Genomic DNA, 23,973 nt, shown 5'->3' with positions numbered 1-23,973 from the left:
ATTCTGGATTTCCACATAATGTCTACTTTTATCTGGAGAGCAGATTTTTAAACATCAGTAGGGATATTAGGTTTTTGTATGTGGCAACACCCTGACCAATTTTAGCAGTGGAATGCACAGATGGGTATGCAGAATGATGACAACATAATGTCCCCTCCAGTTTATTACAGATCATAAAATTGCAATTAAAAAAATTGGTTATGTGACAACTTGATTTGCTCGTACACTCCAATTGTATTTTAATTCTGTTTTTATGGTATTTGGTACACATACTTTGTTTCTATTGTTTTCAAACAAATCAATAACAGCTTAGTGCCTTTCAGAAAGTACATCAGAAACTCACAAAGGAAAACAATTATAAAAACACCCCCAAATTTCTATGAGGCAATCCTTTTTAATTTAATCTTCTATATGGAGTATCACAAATTCTTCTATACATGACTGTCATCGCAAACACTAAAATTAACTCATTTGGTAAAGTCCGTTGTGACCACATAGCAAGGAGCAGAGCTCTCCAAATTAGAAAGAAATACATAAGATATTCGGGGTAGTTTCAAAGGCAGCTTCTCCGTGCTTCTACTGACTTCAACAGAAAAGGCAAACAGCAGGAGGGCTGCAATTTATGGCTTTAGGATCTCAAGATGTGAGCAAGAGATCAGTCATCTGGTAATTCTAGCTTTGGTTCTTACTGGGCATTAACAACTATTAACAAGTATAGTAGTAGCACTCAAACCCAGCGAAGGTCAGAGTGGGCAGTTATGCGGAACATCAAACTACCAAATCAGAAATAGAGCAGAGCGCAGCTGACTGTCTGTGATACACGGATGCAACTAAAACACCTCTAGGTGTAATGATGATGTTTTATGTTATTCACGTGACCTCGCTTTACAGAAATAATACAAAATCATGCAGAAATCTCTTTTCATTACAGAGTCAGATTTCTTTAAGAGAAACCAGGTGCTAATTTGTTCTTCATATTATGAATCTTAAGGATAAAGCCCAAGCAAGTAAAGTATTTTGATGATCATCCATGTACCTACATTTATGTACCTTCTGATTTTAGGATTTCACCGCTTTGCTACCATTACCTCATTTAAATAGGGTGGAAACTCAAGTCAGAACCTATACATCTTACAAGTAACTCTTAGAACTGCACAAGTTTATTATCTGTAATCCAATATAACGATTTCATGGTAACTCTAATTCAGGAGCAGAAATTGTATGTGCAGAGAATGGTACTCCCAAGCCAGAAGCTACAAATAAAATCCAGGAGTCCAGTTTGCTAGAAAAGCACAACCTCCCCAGTGAAACAAGTTAAACTAGTGTTTTCCAAACCTTTTTTATCATCATACAGCGTATTAGGTAAAGATTCACAGATGAACATGCTAGTTTCTCAGCATTTGAGTAATTTTGCCTTGTTCTTGCATATTATATAAAGTTGTTATTCGACTTGGGATTATCTAGAAAATAATTTCCATCTATAGCTGTATGGAAAAAATACATTATGTGCTTTCTATGGTTTCATTAATTTTACTAAGAGGAACAATAAATGATGACATGATAAATGATGACAGATAAAATCATACCGTGATATACACAAACTTATGACAAATGTCTGTTTTCTGGAGCATATTTCAAGTCTCAGACTTACTTGGCAGCAGCATCTTTTCTCAGCTGTTCATGTTTCATTAAAAGATTCTTCCTCTCTTGAAAAGCCTTTCTAACTTTGTATCCTTTGTAGACAGCCTGAATTTTGAAAGCAGCAATGTCCTGTATGGCAGCTATAGACAGAGCCCCGTGTTCTAACATGAACTGAATCACTTCATGGTGTTCACCAAGCAAGGCATAATCAAGTGGAGTATATCTAAAAAAAACCACAAAACAATAATCGATAATCACTGAACTAGAATTCTAACCACAATGTGCATTTACTTCATCCTCATTTCCTAATATGGCAACTTTTAGTATGAAGATAGATTAACCACTGTTTTCAGTAGGCTATTTTAGTAACTTTTTAATATTATGCTCCTGTGTTACTCATTCTATACACCATGACTAGGTTTAAGGCTTAGTTTAGTCTCCTAACAGAAGAGGGGGCAGGCAGAGGCAGACTGTGTGAAATGTTAGATCAAACTCCTCCAAAGCCCTGTCCTTAGCATTAACTGCTTTAGGCAACCAATCTGAAAAAGCTGTGATTGAGGTACTCATATAGAAACACAATCTAAATAAAAAACAAGTTAAAACATTTTTGCGTTATTGCCACATGAATTTAAGCTCTAGACTTTTACCGTAAAATCTGGCTTAGCTTCTGTAACAACGACCGAGGACGGTGTCACTGGCCAAGCAGCGGGATTACATGTGCATCAAGGGATAATATTTTTTTATAAAGAACTAGGAGGACTTAAGTCTGTTTTCAAATGGACAAGCGTGCTACAAGTGCTACATTGAACGGCTTTGATTTTTAATGGTGTCAAAGATGCCTAAGCCCTTTTAAAAATAATTCACATATTTCCCGTTGTCACCACAGGAGCAAAATTTATGTATCTCCCTCACCAACACTATGACATTAGGTACAGACATTTAGTCACTGAAAATCATCAGTCACAAACCATAATCAGGACCATATAATACAAGACTATCAAATAGCAAGTGTCAATGCATGCGATTGCGAAAATTAGGGCTCTCCTTGATGGTAACTTGCTGGGACACAATGCTGGTAAGCAAAGAAAAACAGACAGAAAGCACAATTGGACTTGCCACACAGCAATGATCTGATGGAAGGATTAACAGTGTCTGAACTGAAGTGTCTGCAGGAATAAAGACAGTGACATAACATGAAAATTTGTATGCCAAGGTGTGTTGCTGATAACATTTGAAGAGATAAGGACTTTTGATAACCTAGGAATGGAAACTTCATAATGGACCTCATTTCAGACAACCACACTTTTAAAGTATACCTGCTTTGGAACATTTTAATTAACAGGTACAGATGTCACTAAAGTAAACTTCATGCCGCTAGCATGTATGTACCAAAACGATACTATATTACGGATCCCAGTCACCAACACCCCTATTTTTAATCACGGATTCTCTAACTCCATTTGAGCTACTTTTGAAAGTAAAAAACTCATTCAGATTTGATTTGAGTGGGTTTTGTACAACTGTACACTACCCATTCAAAGCTGCTCATCTACGCTCCTCACAACCAGCCGTTACTCTGTGTCAGTCCAAAGCCTGTTATAAATTTTCTTTTCTACTGGTTATCTCTAAAGCAGGCAGCTCTTAAATCAAGCTGCTTTTGTAGGAAAACACGCAAAGACGACCTCAGACATCAGATGTTACATGTAATTCAGCATGAAGTTGGTCAAGCTGCAGCTAGCCTGGCATTATGTGATGCACCCAGGACGACATGAATTTGCAAAGAAAACCAAACCTATCACCCTTCAGACTAGCACTTGACCACACATCTGCAAGCAAGCGGACAGCTTAACATCCTAGATACAATCTCAGCTTCATCTTTTCATGAACCTGCTTCGTTTTAACCATCATGTTCGAATTTTGAACTGGTATCTTATATTGCCCTCTAACGAAGTGAAGAAGGAAAATCTCTTTCTATAGGTATACTGGGGGAAAAAAATTACTATTTGGTGAAATTGGTACTGATTAAAAATCAATTTCATCCAATTATGGATAAACCATATCCATGAGGTTTTTCACTCTCTTACAACACTTGAGTTTGTTTTTTCACTTTCCAAACTTCCAATTTCTTAGCAATAAACCAAGGTTTTGTAGATGTCTATTAAGAGGAAATTGTGGAATTTTTATATACTATATATGTTTTTAGGAGAATTATGTTTAAAGACCGATCCATCTAGAAATATTTGGGATCTATTTTGTTCTGCCTATGGACTAATGCTTAAGAGCTGACATTTGTAATACTACTAGTTGTATTTTGAGTAATCTAGGTTTATAAGTAAGAACGAGGTTTATAAGAAGAGAAACAAAACCTGATACTAACTGAAAGACTATAGTGAAAGCACAGCTAAGGTCTTTTCCTGACATTTGAGCATCATTAGTACATTTCTACAAAGCAAGGAAAATAGCAGCCTCCTTTCTGGTTAATCGTACTTATTAAGAGTAATTTAATTACAAGTGTTTATTTAATTTTCTATCAAAAATTATTATTGAGAGCACTAGTGCTACTTAATTAGCAAGTACTTGTACTTTCTGTTTCTCAATAAAAATAAGAACAGGAGAGATCTGAGCAGTTTAGAGTGGAGAACAAAAGAGAAAAAATGGGGGGGAAAGCAATTAAGAACTGGGGTAACCATGGAAGTCTCAAATTTAGCACTAATATATGAGGTTTCAAAGTCCTTTAGTTAAAATGTTGAAATATTCAAATTTATACAGTATACTGATTATAACTTTATTTATAATTATGAGGAGGTCATCTACTCCACAAAAGGGTAGATTTCTGCTAAGAGTAATTATCTTTGCAGTCAGGTGACTAATTCGAACTCCACAACCTGAATCACTTTTAAAAAACTATCAATTATATGTCAATGAAAGACAAAAAAAAGAGATGCAAATGTACTGTCTCTTTATGATTATAGGGGGATTTTTTTTTTAAACTAGGCCTTTAGAATACAGTTAACCAGCAGGTAATCTGTAATCACTATTTTAAAACATAACATTACACTTCTGCCATTTTCTTTCTTCTCACTGTATTCCTACCAAATAGAGAAGAAATATCCTTTGTCCGTATATATCCACTGTTAACTTCATATAAATGAAAAAGATCTTTAATATTTCAAATGAGACTAGAATGAGTAAATACTTGCAGAAGTCTCTCTAAGTACAAGGTTCAAAAGCATAAATAATTGAAGTTGCAATGTCTTACTAAAAGAAGAGATTTTTCACATTAGAAAAGCTGCTTATACTGAAGTTCAGGATTACCACACTCCTTTTAGATCCAAGATCACGATTCTCTGGCAGTATCTGAACACATAACATTTACATCAGTAGGTAGCACTTTTGCTAAATTATAAAATTATGCATTCAGACAAGCAATACCTCTCTTCACTGTTCTCCATATGATTAGGGAAAGCATCAAAACCAAGCAGTAACTTTATAGCATCTAGGTAGCCATTGTTACAGAGCCAGTGCAAAGCAGTTCTTCCCTGTAAACAATACAACAGAACAAAAGTAAGTATTATCCCCAAACTCTATCATGCCACAATAAAAGTCATAAACCATACCATAATTCAGTGCTTTGCTGGACAGGAAGGACAAACTAATTCTTCTAAACAAAATTCTTTGTTAAAATAAAAGAATACAGCATTTAAAAATGAAGTAACTTTCTTTTTTTTCTAAACAAGATTACAACACTAGTGTTTTTTCATCGAAAGCAGCTGAAAAACAGCATTAGGAGACCTACTCTAAAGAGCTGCTTTCTTTGCAGCTATGCTGCCCAGGTCTGGAGCAGCTCTCAACAATCTTTGTAGTTCAGACTGTTTTCTAGGCTGTTCCAAAACGCAGTGATAAGAATTTAAAATCGCATGAAGTTTGAGGAAAGCCTATCAGCCCAGGCAAACAAAGGAAGACTCCAGCTGTGCTTTCAAAACGAGCTTGATTTCAGAAGTCTAGTTCCTCTCGCATGAAGTAGATGTCCAACTCATACATGACCACTCTTGGGGCCGGGATCATAGAGCCACAATACGACTACCTCAAGCTCTGTTAACATCAACACAACGTAGATATTTCACTTCAATTCCAGGCCACGCCTCCTGCCTGCACCTTGCTTTTCCGATCTCCAAATGCAGGAAATACCTATAAGGCTGGCTACCCCAGAAAAATGTAAAGACATTCTGAGTTCAGTGCCCACAATCCACCCCTAAGGGCTGAAGGACATGCTGCAGTGTCTCTGTGTGAAATAGGTGGAGCTGATGTGTTCAGCTGTACTCAAGATGGTGACACACAAGGCTGGTAGCAGTTTGGAAAAACCTCCCCAGCATGCTCTGTAAAACTCATGATAACTTTTCCATTAGCTGGAATTATCCATGCCCTACAATGAATAGCAACAGAAAACTTTAACAAATTGAGCAAAATTCTTTTGACTGATGAAGTTCTACCAACTTCCAAGAAATTATGTCATATAACAAAGAAATCTGCTGTATGTTGTACAACTATTCTGGCTCCTAAATTCACTCACTGCTTGAAAAATGGCACAAAGTAACATATAAATTAATCAGTATTTTTTTTTCCCACCTGGAAGAGTAATACTTATGTGGATAAGTAATTGAGGCAGTTCTTGTGCAATCTCACTTGGAATATTTTACTTGCTCTACCTCTGCTAAAGAAACACATTACAGACTATAAAATCACCTTCCCATGTCAGCTGTTAATAAGGAATGATAGCAGTTAAGGAATTAGATGATTAATACGACTTTTCGTAAGATCACACCTTGATATGGAAAAGTCACAAGTGACATGAAAAACTACGAATCTTCAATTCATGCTGAATATTAAAATAGTACTGTTCATTCAAGATTTTAGAAGTGAAGCCATAGGGAAAAGTATGTCAGGATGCATTTTATTTCATGATAAACAGCAGCAAAGATGCTTCCAGAAAAGAGAATGACCTCAAAGAAAAGGAAAATGTTTTGATTTATGGTTACTCTAAAGTTAAACAGCCCAGTGAAAAACCACATACCTCTTTATCCTGAATATTCGGATCTGCGTTGTTTTCCAGTAACACTACCATGCAGTTAATGTAACCTCCATAAGCAGCACACTGCAGAGGTGTTCTACCTGCATAATCCTGCACGTTAGGATTGATTTTATTTTCTATCAATATTTGGCACACATCAGCATTTCCTCCCAGGGCTGCCCAGTGAAGGGGTGAATGGCCATCTTGGTCAACCAAATCCACTCTTGCTCCTCCTGTAACAACAAATATATTTCTGAACATAAAAAGAAAATACTTGCAAAGGAAAGAATAAGATTGTGTTCAACCTGAACTTATTTGGTAAACTGTCACTTCAGAGAAGTATTTCTGAAAGGAACTTCAACTTTGTTACTCAAATCCTAAATCCTAAATCAAAACTAACTGGGAATGAAATAGTTTCAGTGAGGGTCAGGCATTTAACTTTTCTGTGACCTTCCAAGTATCCTCTCAGATGTTTAGAATCTCCAGATGTGTCAAATGCCCGTGAAATATCTAGTCTTCATTTGTTTCAGGCCTATCAATTTTGAGTGAAACATTTATTTCTTAACAACAAAATCACTTTTGAAAATTAGACTTCAGATGAAATTTCTTTTTAAATCTCTAAAGCAGACAAAAAATAAAACTACACATACCTAAAAACTTGTACCAACCAGCAAAGTAACCATCTAATAATAAAATATTTAACTAAACATGACTCAAGGTTCTGATAACCAAGCTTCTTGCATCTACAAAAGCTAAAAGGCATAGGGGGTGAGAAGAGGAGCTTAACAGGAGGTTAGAATGCGCCCAGCAGATGACAGAAGGAAGCGTGCTTGTCAGGGAGAAAGGTTGGCTGATGGAAAACTTGCAGCTTAGCCTGGATACTTTGACTGTATGTAAGTGGGATAATATCTCAAGTAGGAGGGAGACTCTGTCCAGCTACTTGGAATGTTTCTGCAAAGCTAAATGACAAGAACTATGCATCTAAGATAACACTGTTCTTTCACTTTCACCATACTTCTTACACTTCAGAAGTTTTGACAATTATCTAAAACCTTGCACATTGTTAAATCTTATTTCTGCCCACAAATAAAACCCTGCTTACAAAAAACCAGAGGAAAATATTAATGATGTAGGATTTTGGTAGCTAAAAAAAAATGTGATAGTTAAAATAAAGATTCTTTTAAGTAGTCAAAAAGTCTTCAAAAAAGCCTTAAAATGCTTTCTCACAAAACAGAAAAACTAGAGGAAAAAAAAAAAGGAAAGAAAAACAATGACTTGCTGGGGAAAGAGGCGATACTAGAACGTACTTGAAAAGGCTTCAGCAGAAGAGAGCTGTGAAAAGAACTATCGCAGTCATGAAAGTTTTGTATTTAACACTTCCAGCCATTTTGCCCAACACTCTAAAATCTTTTACACTTACTAGTGCTGTTCCACAGTGGGTACCTACAGGCAAAACCTGCTTTAGGGAATTAATTTTCTACCCCACCTCTAACTCAGCTACACCGTTTATTTCCCAGTCCCACAGAAAGCAACACCAGAACTCGGAACAGGTTTGTAAATTGTAACAGCTGACCTTTAATGAGTGTTTGTATCACTTCTCTGTGTCCCATCTCACAGGCTCGGAAAAGCGGTGTATGTTTCATGACATCCAAAGCATCTACCTGAGCATTATGTTCCAACAGCAGTTTCACTGTGCTGACATGGCCAGAAAGGGCAGCAGCATGTAATGCTAAAGAATAAAGTAGTTGGAAAAAGAAATCACAATGCCATGAGCTTCAGATGTTCACAATTAGAACAGTCAAAATAAAAGTTACCTTCAACCATTTTAGTGGAAAAGGTGCTTCTCAACCGTAACAAAGTGAAGAATCATAACAAGTGATCAGTAACTCCATTTTCTTGTCATACAAGCAATAAGCAGAAGAACTGCTATCCCTGAAATGTGTTTCTAACTTGTACAAATCAGAATTTTAATCTTAACACCACCAAGAATGACTTATATTGAGGATGTGTGAAAGGTTAGCAGCTTCTAACAGCACACGATCTACTTCCGCCTCTGTGGCATTTCTTACATCACCCCAATGAAGACGAAATTGCCCACTGCCATTATTTCTTCAGTGTTCTCCTGAAAATACTTGTTTTATTTCTCTCAAATAAGCAAAGCTGTTTCAATTAAAACTAATTCCAGACCACTACCCAGCTGTACCCACTCCCTTTTTAAAAAATATTTTTTCAGAATTACTTCGAGAAAATTTTACACAAAATCATGTAGCAAGGCCATCACATCTTACACAGTTATCTGCAGCACCCTTTTCTCTTCAGGAAAAACAAAAAGATGATAGAAAGACCAGATACTGCATTTTGTGTCCCTGCAAGTTATGAAGTTCAGTTGTACGAAAACTATTTTGACCCTGCATTCTCCTACTCTTTGCAGTTTCCTTTGCCCTCTTGAATTTTAGTGTGCAGACTTCACTGAGTACAAACCAACAAGTTACACAGAGCTACTTCAGACCTCAGAGGTAAAGATGTGGTGTCCTATAACTGAAGCTGCCATCACCTAATGCAGCATTCTGCAGGCACTGTAAGCTGCAGCTGAAGAAAATGTTGACATGCCAGTCTGACCAGCTCATGGTTCTTTTTGAAGGAAAACTACACACTACGATGAGACTTCGGACCACTGGAGGACACATATACTGGTGATTTCATTTACAATTTGATTTCAAAATGCTTTGGATTAGTTCTTATAGTCAGCAATCAAATCAGATAATCTACATTCTCATACCGTCTTATATGTAGAATATTTTACAGATGACAAAATTGAAGTAATTTAGAATGAAAATACAAAACAGTGCAATTCATAAATGAGCATTTACTAAAGTGAATTCGTATTTCCCCATGAAAGTCCATAAATATTCATCCCTGGTGAGAATTTGGTCTGCTCAAGCAAGCAAAATGTAGGGCTGTAAACAGTACCTACAGGTCTCTACTTGTTTCATGTTAAAACAGGCAGGCTCAGAATCCAGCAGAGGCAGTACATGGCCACACGGTACAGGCCAACATCAGAAGGAACTGCTTCTTGAACCATAGCCAGAGCATCAAAACAGTCAGGCTTTCTGTATTCGCCTGTTCGCCACTGGAACCAGCTTCACACAGCTTATGAAACCGTAACCCAGCACACTGTGTTACACGGGCACTACTAAAATGCACGGGTTGTTCATACTGTCCCTGAATCAAATCCAGCTGAAGTGTGTAGCCTTAAAACACACAATCTCAAAACTAGTGACAGTAACTGCAGTGCTGATACAGACAAATGAGGCACTTCCTACAAGAACTGGGGTCACAGCCAGAGACAGTATGAGTTAGCGCTGCCTTAGCAATTGAAATCATGCTTTTGAGGTCACACGGATGTTTAACTGTTGCAGCTAAAAAGCGTAGGGGCACTCATCGCACCCGTGAAAAATCTCCATAAGCAGCAAGATCTGCAGCAGCTATGCGAGTGGGTGGCTATCAGTAGGAATTTGACAAGAATGAGATCCCTGATGCTTCGGACATTTGGATGGGCCTGGTTTTCATGCTGACCTCACAGTAAACTCTAGGTTCTGGTTTTTGTACTGCGTTTCTTACAAAACCAAAGGCAGTAAACCACTCCAGCAGATGACACATGGGGTGTGTGTAACAATACAATAGAAAAAGAGCTGCTGTGTCAGCTTGGCCGGTTCTTCCCCCCATCACTCATTCTGACGCAGGCATCTTGTTTCGCACTTTGTGCTCAATATTTTCTTTTAAGCCAAATCTTCTGTGATGGAGTCACGGTGACTGAAGAGATTCCTCGGCCAGCTGGTCACAATAGGGCCTTTGTTCAGCCGACAGCCAGAGCCCTCTCCATTGTCAGCAGTGACGGCAGAGCTATAAAGCTGCCCCTGTAATGCTCCTGCAGCGCTGGTCTCCGAGAAGAGGGAAATTCCTTTCCCTTGGTGTCATTCTCCTACACAATAAGGAGAGTCTGGATGTTCTACCAGAGCTGAATGGAGAGCTTGCTCTTTTTAAGTAAATGCAAACGGCTGCGTAAACGCACCATTATAACCGAGCTGAACTGAGTCGGTACACAAAAGTCAGAAAATCACAACCTTGAACTCTCCTCAACAACCGCATCCCGGGCACGCTGGCATGTGCGCTAGTTTCTATTAGCGCATAGTTTCCTGTCAGAATACAGCGCTACTCTTCCCTCACTAAAACTCAGGAATGATTAAGAACCTTTGGAAAAATCCCCAAGTCTGAAATCGAAGAGTGATTTACTGGTGAACTTCCTTTTCAGTTTACAGCTCACCCTAATAAAGCCCATGCTACAGCACATGCTTGCACAAGGGCGTGTTCAGATCGTTCAACAGCAAGCACCAAACGGCTCAGCTCCCCACTTGAAGACTGTGAGTGTGTTCTACACAATAGCAGTTTCAAGTAAATGGAAAACCCATTTGTTTCCTTGGATTAAAAGCCCGACAACAAAATCAAGATTAAAAGGTGATTACACATCACTACTGTGAAAGGTTTGAGACTGGGAGATAATGAAACCACCACCTGAACTATTCAAGCATGAGTAATTTCAGAAACATAGTGCATGACTACCGTCTGCAAACCCTTTGTAAGGTTTACACAGTGACTACAACATCACTGCACCTTAACATCTGAAACAAATACTGCGACGTATTTAAAAGGGAACTGTCATGCAGGAGCAAATGCAGGTGAGACTGATAAAAGATGGAACAAGGCTAAAATTTTAGAGGATGTAGTTTGTAAAGTCATCAGACACGAAGACTGAGATTTTATTTCTTGCACTACTTCGTAAACACAAAAACTGCAGGCTATCAAAACTTGGATAGAGTGTTTATTTTGGTGTGCTAATTTGTAAGGAAAGCAAGAATTTAGGTATTTAAATAGAACTTCATGGTAACTGCATTCAGCTTTCTGTGTAAAGATCCACCATATCACCAAAGGAAAGAAAAAAAATTTTTTTTACATTGAAGTAATATTTATACATGATATCTTTCAAATCCTGAAAAAAAACCCAAACCTCTTACATTACATTAATTTACCATTTATACGTTATTCCAAGTGTGATCTTAAAAGAGAAAAGCTGTTAAACTCCTATCTTTTCTTCTTGGTTGGGACTGGTTTACACTGCAAGTTCCCTGAACCTAAGCATGCAACTTAGGCTAGTTTGTATGTGTGTGTGCGCAGCCAGAAGACAGTGCTTGAGCATACTTCAAAACTAAAATACTAACATTTACGTAAACAAACATTACAATATTCGTTCTTGTTTAAGATCATGGTTTTCTTCCCAGGAGAAATGGCCTCTACTGTATTATTCACGGCTGTGTAGTCTATCACCTTGGCTATCATTCTACTACTTGTTATACACAGGTATACATTTTTGCATTTAGCTTCTAAAGCTGTGACCTGGCTGTGACTGGGGTAGTTCATGACCTCCTCCCACACAGCTTACCCCCCTGCTCCCTGCTAAACTCTCCAATTTATGCCCAATATACCCACATTCTTCTCTTTTTTTTTATTCAGATGTCATCAGCACACTATACAGCTCCACTCTTCTACCTGTATTTCCAACACTGTTCACTACACATTCCCTCCAACACTTGTCTCTCTGTCAGAACTGCGACTGTATTTTTGTTGAAAGTAATACCTAGGTGCAATATATGCACCACAAATTCTTAAAATTTTTGATTGAAGGAGATGAATTAATTGTTGCTATAAGAAATTTTTAATTTCATGACTTGCATGCTTGAATTCTGAAACACCAGGCTGCATACCTCTCTTTTGCTTTGGGCGGATAACGGGATTATAAACTTGGGGGATATCAAGTTTCTCCTCTTGTTTGGACAACAGAAGTGCAACAGCTCTAATCTTTATTACAGTAACATCACAAATAACTATGGTACTTAGGATTTTCATGATAATTTAGCCACTTCACTGGTTAGTTTGCTCAATATTGTTCTGAAGTGTTTATTTACTGACAGATCAATTTTTTCAACAGGCATTTTCAGGGAGGACTTTTAATGCAATTATATTTCACTTTATTCTTCAAAGTACAGAACAGCTCTTCCTTTCCCAGATTTATAGATCTAACTAAACAGCAGCAGAGCAGTACATTTCTTCTTGCTGTGTTTCAAATGCACTGTTCCAATCTGCACAGAAAAGATTTGTTTCTTTCCCACAATAAGGCAAAAAAGTGACTCTCACATAACTAAACTAATGCAGAAATACTTTCAGGATTAAGGAACACACCAGGAAAAGATTAATATAGCTTCTAACAATGTTTTTTATTTGGTGGAAATCACACTAGCTGTAAATATCCAGTGGCTCTTTACTGTAAAGCATCTTACCTGTGCCAGCGTATTTGTCTGTCATATTGATATCAATGTCCAATTTTAAAGCCAGCATAGTCCTAATGACATCATCACTGCCTTTGCCAGCTGCCCACATGAAGGATGTTCTTCCCTCAAGATCTGAGTCGTCTTTTACAGAAGGATGTTTCAAAAATACTTCAACTGTTTCCTGAAAAGACACACTATTGAAATTAACATTAAAAGCAATCTGTAACAACAGAAACTATTATATCTCATTTAGCTGTTTATGAAGTGAATCGAAGCTTCACTTTTTCTTTTCATGTTCACGTTTGACAGGAGCACTGTGCTTTCTGCTATGCCCTTTTCCTTGTCAATGTTCATAGCGCATCCTAGACTACAAGTTTAACACTGTCATTTATTTCATACTTTTATCTTGTTAGTGTCAAACATCACGTGTTCATCATAAGGAACTAAAAGACACTGCAGTCACAGTGAAGAAAGCCAGGGGAAAAATATTATCAGCTTCTCAAAACATTACTGTAACACTATGATGCTAAAACAACGTTCCTTCAAAAATATTCTCCTGACATTGTTTTGCTCCAATTCTAAGTATGACTGCCCATGCAAATATTTCAGTTTACCAAACTCTAATAAAAAAAAAAAAGTCAAAAAAAAAAAAAAGGACTTTTAGGGCAACCTAGACATATTTCCTAATATTTAATAATTCAAGCAGGTTATTACTTACTGAAATAATAAAAACAAAAAAAGTATTAAGATCTTTACACCTAAGTCCAGGCTTTCCACTGTAACTGTAACACTAAAATCTCTATTTAAATCAAGGCAAAAATAATTACTTCTTCAAATGATGTGTTCATGTTAAGCTCTTAGCAAATAAGCCCACTTGCCTAGCCTACTGCTAAATTCTTAACAAGCCACACAGGAAAGGAAGGGAGGGGAAATCATGATTTTCTTTCTTCTCTCCTTTACAAAGGCTGTGTATTTACCAGCTGGTAAACATCCCTTCAGAGCCACTCATAGGCCAGCCAATAAAAACCGAAAGAAGTGGGTTCCATTATTTTATTTAATTTTTATATTTTAGTATTAACACTATTTTATCCTTTCCCATGTGTGACCCCAAAACAGCTCTATCACTGCTCTGGGTAGCATGAGAATTTCTTGGCTATAAGGCATCGAATGATTATAATCACTTATAATTTAAAGGTGTTTAAGTGCCTATTGAGTCCTATTGATTAGTTTGGATTTTTTTAAACTATTACTTCTAAAGAAGTAGGACTTTTCTCCTTTTTCATATCTTAACATGATCTAAGATCCTAACAGCTTTGTGAATTTGGATCAGTATCTATCAGTTTATTGGAAAAGGTCCAGCCAGAACTAACGAGGAATGGAGGCATGCACCTTCCAGACAAACCAGGGTGTTTACAGCTGTGTGTACTCACACTGACCACCACTAACTACACCTCAGGTACAAATGGCTACTCATTAGCCCAGCAACTCAGCACCCTACCAGTACTCTGCACCGCTTAAAATCCTCCAAAGTGAAAGGCAGTATGAAGGCTGCACCTTTTCAATACTAAGGCACGCATTCTACGGACCTAAATAAGTTAATTTTATTTTTCCATTAAGTTTTAGCAAAGCAACTGTTTTTTTCAATCATGTTTTTTTTCTGGAGTTTTCAATGGGGAAAAAATGGAAGAAAATCCCATAATACTGTAAGAGTTACTTCCCAAACCGAAGTTATGACAACTTGAAAACAAAATGAAACCACATTAGAACAAGATGGTTAAGAAATGAGAAAATAGAAATATTGATCAGTTTAAGTCTACATGTATTTTGTCACGAAAAAATCACATGTATTTCATCTCTGTTAAAAATGGTGGAGAAAATAAAATAAAAACCAACAAAGCTGAAAAACAAGAGTAAAGGAGAGAAGTAAATCTGGATCATTTCATTCTGTGCTATCAAGGAACTACTAAACGTTCTTTCTGAATATTTAAAAATAAGATGGGGTATACACATTTCATTTACTAGATCAATCTACACAAGTATGTGAAAGGGAAGTACGTTGTCTTGGACATCCCCGGAAAAATTCAGAAAAAATGTATTTCGTCCTGCATTCTGCGATCAATACTAATGCATCTTCCTTCACACGTGAAGTTCAAAAATTAAAAAGGATGTTTATTTAGACCTTCTACAGGATCCATAAGCCATCTCAATTTCAGACAACCTATTTGGGTTGTTAATAATATTAAGTAACTTCTTCTAGAACTTTTCCTTCTATACTAAGTGGAGATAAATTAGTCTCAAGAGAACAAATTCTTCACTGGCTAAGTCTCTTCAGTCTTTAAAAACCAAAAATATCAGAGTATAAAAAAACCCAAAAAACCAGAACAAATAACAAGTTATCAAGTAAAGTAAAATTGAAAGCAGTGCAAATATTTATAATAAACACAAAAGAATAAACTTTCTTCTTCTTGTTTTTAGGGAAACACTGCATTTTAACTGAGAAACACAGCATGCCTATCCAGTCTTGGGCAGACTGAACACAACAATGTGGCTCTCAATATATAGATACTATCGTCGAAACAAACATGGATGTGTCTCCACTCAGTTATTTGACTACGTGTGTGGAATGCAGTGGTGGGAATTACGCAAGGATTTGTACGTAATTGAGAAAAAAAATGTAACAGTGGTGCTCGCAACCAACCAGCGTGGTAAAAAGGAGAGATGCACCTGACACAATTTAGGCATGCAGAAACAGGGGCTCTTCGATATATCACCACCTAATAGAGACTTGCAGATCTGAGTGAGGCTCTCTCTTTGAGTCTTCATGTAAGATGGAAACAGTACACTGTAAGTACACAAGATTGCAAAAGAATGTCTGATTCCACCACCTTCTCTATTTCCCCATAAAAACCTGGTTGGCTGGTGGGATCAAAAGGCAGCAACATAATGAAAACGTTTCATACAACTGAATCAATCCCAGAGAAAGCAAGCCAGTATGAAAAAGTATTTTTTAGAAATGTATTGATACAGAAAAAAAAAAAAAAGGCATGTGGAGATAATCACCAGATTGTAAATAAAAACATTCTATCTTTCCCATGAATCTGACTCAAAAGAAAGGCTTTTACAACATGAATATTTTAGGCGTGAGTCAGACCCAAACTGTACATACCATGTAATGGACAGTAATCAGCATCAATAAAGGATTCTTTAAAAAGCTGCAAATTATTCAGAGAGATAGGCTTCAATGAAAGTCTGAATTAAAAAAAAATCTGTATGGTCTTAGTAAGACCATCTCCAACAAACCCCACCAGAATCCGAATCCTCACTCTCACAAGGAAACAGAAGGTGACAACTGTGGTATTAATACATGTTGGGCAGCTCCTTTCAATAGTACTTCCGGATTTGTTAACTTGAGTGGTTCTCAAGGGCATGAAAATTTCACCAGTTTTAGGACAATTAACACGTGGGTAGGCAAGAAAGACCCAAATCCCTGTTAAGAAAATGCTGCAATATGCGCTGCATAACTACATTAATTAGGCACTAAACGACCCTTTTTGTAAAGGGAGGTTAAGAATAATACAACTGAAGAAAACTTAGATGGGAGGTCTCAGCTTACTATACATGGCATAATTCAACTACGAGAGACAGAGCTGCATGAAAAAGTTCCAGTGCTTGAGAATTACTTCAACAACATCTATGTTCAGCAGCCATTAGACTGCTGAGTGTTATACTAGGTTCTACCGTACTTGATCTTGTTCTGAAAAAAAATTACCTATTCTACCAAAATATAAGAATAAGGCTGACTGAGAAACCAATTCTCTTTGTTGTCTGAATTTAAAAAATATTTTTGAAATATTAAAAGCTTTAAAAAACTTTTTAAAATACAGGTGTTAATGGAGAAATGTGACAACAGGTACTTAAGTGCTCTTTAGTCACGCTTTGTGAGACAATGGCATATTCATAACAAATATTCATAAGGCAATCACGTTCTGGAAGGCAAAGACTGGTTTGACTGGTACTGAAGCAGCTGTGCAAACACTCATACAGGTGATCTTACTCTAGATACCTTATAACTGCTTAGATTTTGCTATGATGAGCCTTAAAAAGAGAAAGCACTGTAAAATAGGAAACATTTTGCTTTCTATTGAAGTACCTAAATGACTGTTGTGTGTTCTGATGTAAACATATAGATCAAAGGGTATTTCTCTGTACTGCAATTTCATTTTTTAAAATCTGTTTTTATTAGTTTGAAAATAACCACATTTATATCAGGTAATACAAGAAAACTCTGAATTAAGCTTGTGCAGACAACACAGTGTGTATATGATTTTAAAAACAACTCAAACACTTTGTAACATTATAAGTATTTCGCCAAAATATACTTACTTCACATTTAGGTATGTGCTACTTACAGCAAAGTTGCTCTGCGCTGCGTAATGTAGGGGTGTTGCACCTTGACTATCAGATGGGATGGTTCCAAACTTATTTCTTTCTAGTAAGAGATGGACAATCTGTGCGTGACCTGAGAAAAACAATATAATAAAACCAGATAAGTATTGAATCCTAAAGTTAAACATTTCCCTGTTAATAAACCTCCCCCCCTCCCCCCAAAAAAAACATAAAACAAACCAACAAACCCCAGAGGACTAAACATAAAAGAGAAACACAGGACTTGATATTTGACCTACTAAGCCTGGCGTGCACCTTCTTCACAATACTGTTCCAGTTCTACACTATGTATCCTTATTTTTTGAGAGGCACCTGTATATCAGAACATGTGGGGAAACTTTCTCCTTCTTTTAAAATAAATCACTAGAGTATTGCCCTACAAAGAAACCAGCTGTAGCTGCTCAGACAACTGTGATATTAACATTGTAGTGAATAATTTGAATATTTCTAGAAAAAGCTTCTGATAATTCAGCTGAGATGCTGCATTTGAGTGAGAGGTCAGTCAGAAGCAGTGAAGTGAGCGCAGACTGATGATGATAAGCATTGTCCATCTACATTAAAAGGTAGGCTAAACTAACAGGGACAACTTCACTCTACATCACATTGTTTACAGAAATTAAGGGTAAGTTCTTAGGTTTTATTCAACCAAAATTTCAACTGAAGATGTATAGCAGAATCTGGAGGCTAGTTTATGACCAGCTGCCATATCTGCATTAAACAATAAAATGAGACACACAACTCCCTCCATCAAACCAGATTAGAAAGTTGTTAGATTAAACATATTGGGGGGGATGGATTAAATTTTACATGCACTTCACAGACAGGAAAACAAAGAAACAATATTGTATGTTGCCACTGAAGTCAATTGACCCTTTCATAGGTTTTCTTTTGTAGGCATCTGCAGCTCACAGGATAACTTAAATTATATGGTATTTTAAGAGGTACTATAAAGTATAAATCATATAAAAATACTCCAATTTTACAGGAGGAATCTCTCAGTATCTTGTATGTGGGGAAAACAACCAATTTTGCAGCTTGTCACTTCTGCACAGTTGACTTGAACTACTTTAGAATAAATTAAAAAAGTAGGTAAATCTTTCTACTAGCAGTAGACTTTTTTAATGAAAACACCGACAATTGCAGAATAAAGCTGTGTAACAGGTGTGGCCTGTAGCTTTTAAAAACCTAAGGGATGGAAGGCTACGCAAGCCTTCTTTTGTTGAATGGCACTTTCATATTTTATATGTATACAAGTATCAGAAACGACAGAAAATGGTCAACTTGAGTAAAAAAGGATGAGTAGCTATGTGGGCTGTTGTTTTTTTTCTAGTGGCTTTAGGGTGTACAGGAAGGCTCCTCTTTCTTTTCAGCTATTATGACAAGCCTGGACCCAGAACATCACAACATTCTGTCCCTTCCATTGCTACACTCTTCCCACCTCAAGGCTATAAGAAGTGAATTGAGTTGCACTGAAAGAAGTTGGCTCTGATTGTAGAGAGCCAATCGTAGCAGGAAAAACATAGAAATACTGAGCCTGGAAAAACAGTTGTCTGAACTTTCAGGACACACAACTAGAAAAAGAGGAACTGAACTCTGTAATCAGGACAAGGGGTCTACCTAAATTATCTATTAGAAAGAAGGCTTGAGGGACTTAAAAATGTTGTAATGAGTGCAACAGCAAATAAATTGGTGCAAAGATGGATCTCACTTGGACATTAATGCAAACATTAAAACTCAATTCTTGAGGTCAAAAACTGTAATTTCTGTAGTACTTTAATTTAGAAGAGATGTAACTTGGCTGAGACTTTTATCTACCCAAAAGAAAAGCTAACATGAGCAACAACACCCCAAGATGCTGTTACATCAGCCCATCACCTTTAACAGAATATTTGTGGCTGTTTCTGCGCACTAGGTAAAACCTCCTGCTGTTAAACCATTTAGTAACACTTTAGACTCTTTGAGATCTATATATGGCATCCAGTATCTAACTTTAAAAAAGAACCCTTAAAACCAATCATGATTTACCAGTTGGAAGTTCCCCATGGGCATATACCACCTAGAGATACCAAGTTTGCAAAGGGCTCTGGAGGTCTTGGCACATTTTCCCCCTTAATTCCACATTGATCAGATAATACAGTTTTTTCAACAGACAAAACTTCTTGCTTAAACACAATCATTTTCAGAACACAATACATTTTGCTTCTTGGACAGAACCAAGTGATAATGACTATTTCTTTGGAAAACTGATCCTATGACACTGATAATGATTCACAATGTCTCTGCAAAAATTCAATATCCCTACTTGAATGCACAAGCAAATCTGAGAAGATTCTTTCTTCTTTTTTTTCCCTTTTTTAAAATAATCAAAATACACATATATTGTCACTGGAGTTGCAGTAACTCACTCCAGTAAGCAATCTGAATCTTTTATTGGCATTCTTTGTCTGCAGTGTCCCAAAGGGTCATGGAGATGAAGCCTGTTAAAAAGGGAGAGAGAGTATTTGAAGATTCTTTCTTTTTATGCACTACATGGTGTTTATTTTTACCTCCTGTCCATAGGAGAATGGAAAATAGGAGGTTAATTTCCAAAATTATATTATTTTGGTGCCTTTCATTTTCTGAGTTGCATTTGCCCATATTTAGACTATTTATATGTAACCAGGTCTTTGCCTGTTTTTCAAAGATCCAATTTTTGTAACCTGTAAAATCTAACAATGCAGAATAACAGAGCATCTGCATCTCAGAGTAGCAATCTGAACATTAACTTTATCTGAATAAGACTTCTTGTCAGATCCAATTAGATTGTCATAATGTGCCTGATGAAGAGCTTGTAGTAGGAATAGGACAAGTCTCAGCTCTGTCATTTTCTTGTTGTTCACTTCTGCTGACATCATCAGATCATCTGCGGTTTCTTTGTGAGAATCTTTTTAAGTCACTTGTCTAGTATCTAGTAAAAACTAGATAATATAATCCATAAATCCACTTAACTGGGCGCGTGTAAACAGCAATAAGCTGAAAATGAACAAATGAGTGATGATGCCACTGTCAACCCCTCTGTGTCGAGCATTCACTTTCCTCAGGCACCTTGCAAAACCTACGTAACTGAATTACCTAAGGACCAAGTGAGGGTGCTAGCATCAATACATATATTAAATATTAGTAAAGCTTTCTTATTTTTTCAGACAAAATTAAAAAGCAGCTCTGAAATTTTCTTCATGCACCCCAAAAGACTGTCTTGCATACACGCTGAGGTGTGCACACCCCACTTCAGACACTACTGCTCTAGAGTACCAGTAGGTTTTTTTACCTATCAACAAAGCTATAAAGGCAAGAACATCTCAACATGCTCTATTTGTTCTTAAATCACAAGCATACATTTTACAATGCTTTGGAGAATCTGAAGCTAAACTAAATAGTCTATTCAACTTCTAACACTGGTCTAGCAGAAACTATTGTTGTTCTAGGAGATTAGCTAGCATAATGCCAGGCTAGAATTAAATTAAAAATGGAGACAAAGATTAAACACCACAGTCAGTTAGTTATTAAGTAACTTCAGCCTGTCCAGTTTACCAAGTAAGGCTGCCCAGTGAAGGGGAGTTCGAAACAAGTTGTCATAAGACGTCACATTGCAGCCTTCGTAGGAGGTCAGGACATCCACAACTGCTACATTCCCATCAGCAACAGCAAAATGAAGAGGAGTTCGTCCTTCATAGTCTTGCCAGTTAAGCAGAGATTCTGTAGGTGCAGCTTCCTTTCAAAAAAAATTGCAAAATTAAAAAGATATTTAAGTTCAAAAGAAAAACTACATACTCTACAATTTTGTTTTGGGTTTTTTTGAGTTTTATAACAAGGAGATAAACTGTCCTTGTTCAGTAGAACACAGCTCTATAACCAAATATTTTGGGACAGGAGAGGCTATTTTCAAGTATTTCTTAGGGAATTTTTTTTATACTTACTTAATTATTTTACAAGACCTGATTTTTGGTACATATCCTGTAGTTTTACCAGTCTGTTGTGCAAGTGGCTTCTTACATGAATCTTTAAAAGATTAATTCAGGCTCCTGTGAAATAACTACATCTTCTTACATGATTTTCTAAGTTGAACACAATGAATTTATCTTCATGTTTTTCTCCTAGAACACTCCCCTTTCTGCACAAGTTAATCTTATGGCTTTCATTATACTACTTTTCTAGCATTTTAAAACCACATGACTATTAGAGTATTTCTGAAGGACATGTCAAGGTCTCTAGCTAACAGGAAAGAAGTTAGAGAGTATTTCTAATCTATTATTATATCTACTTGTAATGGGCTTAATTTTGAATTAAAAAACCCTTTTAATATATCATGATTATTCAGTTGATCACATAACATAGGCTTTAATAGATACAACTTGACTTTTCTACACATTTCCTTAAAAAACCATGCTAAATCACGTGCACATAAGGAACCTAGCTATATAGTTTAGTATTGTGACAACCTGCTCTCTCATCAACTTTCTTCTAGACAGATTTCTATGACTTTGTATCTCAGGCAAAAGAGCAGAACAGGTACAAATGATCACCATCTTAGTGTTCCAGAGATCTCCAAATGGCAAATATCATAAAGGCCCATGAAATAAAAACTTTAAACTTCACTTTCCTGAAAGCAAGAGGTATCTCTAAAGAAAATGGTAAACAATAAAACAATAAAAACTCAGGATGCAGGACACCAAACATAAGAGCAGAAGCTAAATGTCAAAACAAGAGCTTAAATAAACTACAGTCGCTGTTCTATCTCCCAACAATTCAGGACAACTCACTCAAGTAGTGAGAACCCTGTGCAAAAGAAAAAAGGAATGTAGCCCTGAGATTTTTAACTTCCAACACTAGAGTGATTTTTAACCCTGGATAATTGAGAAAAAAAATCCTCCTGAAAATAGAGTCACACTGTATCTTACAATACACTCATGAAAGAAGAGAGACTGTGATCAGTGCAACTCACTGACAGTTAAAGCAAGTTCGTGGTCCCTTTCTCACTAAACTAACTGCAATGTTTACTATTCACTTGACTAGGTACACAAATAGGCCATAAAACCATCTGGATTTCCATTATTTGAAATGCAGTTTCTATTACATAGAAAACGAACATCTAGCACTGAGAATGAGAAATCAAGAAGCAGAAAGCAGGAACTTCTGGAGTTGCAGTTTCTATCCAAATATTAATTGACCAAAGTTGTACATTCTGTACATTCTATTTAATAGATAAAAAAGACATACTTTTAGAGTTACATTTAACCATATTTCCTAAGTGCAAGCTGGCTAATTTAATACAGCAGTAGAAACCTGAACTCTGCAATGTCCTGATTCTTTGCTTCTTACTGTCTCACTTCCTAACATTGTCAACTTAAACCTCCTAATATTGACTGATATGTTTTCTAAAGTTACACAGTTCACATACTGTATGTAAATGCTAATTAATTTGTCTGTCTCACATGTAAAAAACGTGTCAGTTTTAGGTATCAGTAGTGCTAGCCATGTTTTGCTAGAGAAAAAAAATAACACCCTTGAAACACTGTAGTTCATTACTGTATCTAGCCAGTAGTACAATAACAGATAATCTATTAAAAACATTTTTAAAAATATGATAAATGTGAATCTCTTAACTAAAAATACAAAGTTAACATTGTTACATGGGCAAACCACAACAATCAAAGCATGAATAACACTTATTTTAAGAAGCATTCAAAAGCATTTATCTGAGCCATTACAGTGAAAAGTGAAGTTTTTTGTTCTTCCCTAGCTTTAATAATTCTCAAGAGAAAGCTAACTGAAAACATGCTTACTTTCTGCCTATTCAAAAAGCTCAGCAGGGGGAGTACAGAGCCCACTGCAAAAATTTAGAAGTGATCTTTATGAGAGTCACTTTTAAGAATGACTAAAAATGAATGATGATATGCCCAGAAGTTATTACTGAAATTCTAACTCCACCTGAGTAAAACCTCTTTGAACAAAATGGACAAAAAAACCCCCCAGATGTTTGTTCACTTTACCTGTAATTTATTGATGTAATTTGGAAAGCTAATTTTCAAGCCTTCTAAAAGCAGAACAACACATTAAATAAATGACTCCTAAAACTTCTGGCTCAAAGTCACAGATGTTCCCCAGAACAAAATGGTAAAGAATCTTTTTGTGACAAGCCAGCACTGATATTCTATCCTAAAAGTACTCATGTGGTTTCAAATTTTTGGCCACTTATACTAAAATTTTCTAGGCCTCTTTCTGCCTACATTCAAGAGTATACTTTCTTTGGATTTTATGTGGGTTTGGTATAAAACTAGCTATAATTAAACTGTCATACTATATTAATATTTTATCCACAACACACTGATGAACCAGAAGCTACGCATCTTTCTGCAGCAATTAGAACAATGGAATCATAGGCAATAATGGAAAGAG

The 23,973-nt window shown here is 36.5% G+C and overlaps 1 protein-coding gene across 1 annotated transcript in view; it reads right to left on the bottom strand.

Annotated features, from left to right (window-relative positions):
• The window catches only part of INVS (inversin), a gene marked incomplete at its 5' end in the record, with an annotated part of 47,567 nt that overhangs the window by 18,103 nt on the left and 5,491 nt on the right, over positions 1–23,973 (bottom strand). The window contains 7 exons of the mRNA XM_010145261.1: positions 1,652–1,864; positions 5,074–5,180; positions 6,713–6,942; positions 8,283–8,438; positions 13,102–13,273; positions 17,502–17,611; positions 21,109–21,289. Coding sequence (XP_010143563.1) covers positions 1,652–1,864; positions 5,074–5,180; positions 6,713–6,942; positions 8,283–8,438; positions 13,102–13,273; positions 17,502–17,611; positions 21,109–21,289 — 1,169 coding nt within the window. The remainder of the gene's footprint in view (positions 1–1,651; positions 1,865–5,073; positions 5,181–6,712; positions 6,943–8,282; positions 8,439–13,101; positions 13,274–17,501; positions 17,612–21,108; positions 21,290–23,973) is intronic.

Source organism: Buceros rhinoceros, unplaced genomic scaffold, assembly GCF_000710305.1.
Source record: "Buceros rhinoceros silvestris isolate BGI_N320 unplaced genomic scaffold, ASM71030v1 scaffold1341, whole genome shotgun sequence".
In the NCBI taxonomy this organism is placed as follows: Eukaryota; Metazoa; Chordata; class Aves; order Bucerotiformes; family Bucerotidae; genus Buceros; species Buceros rhinoceros.
This window is presented reverse-complemented; position numbering and strand designations above follow the sequence as displayed.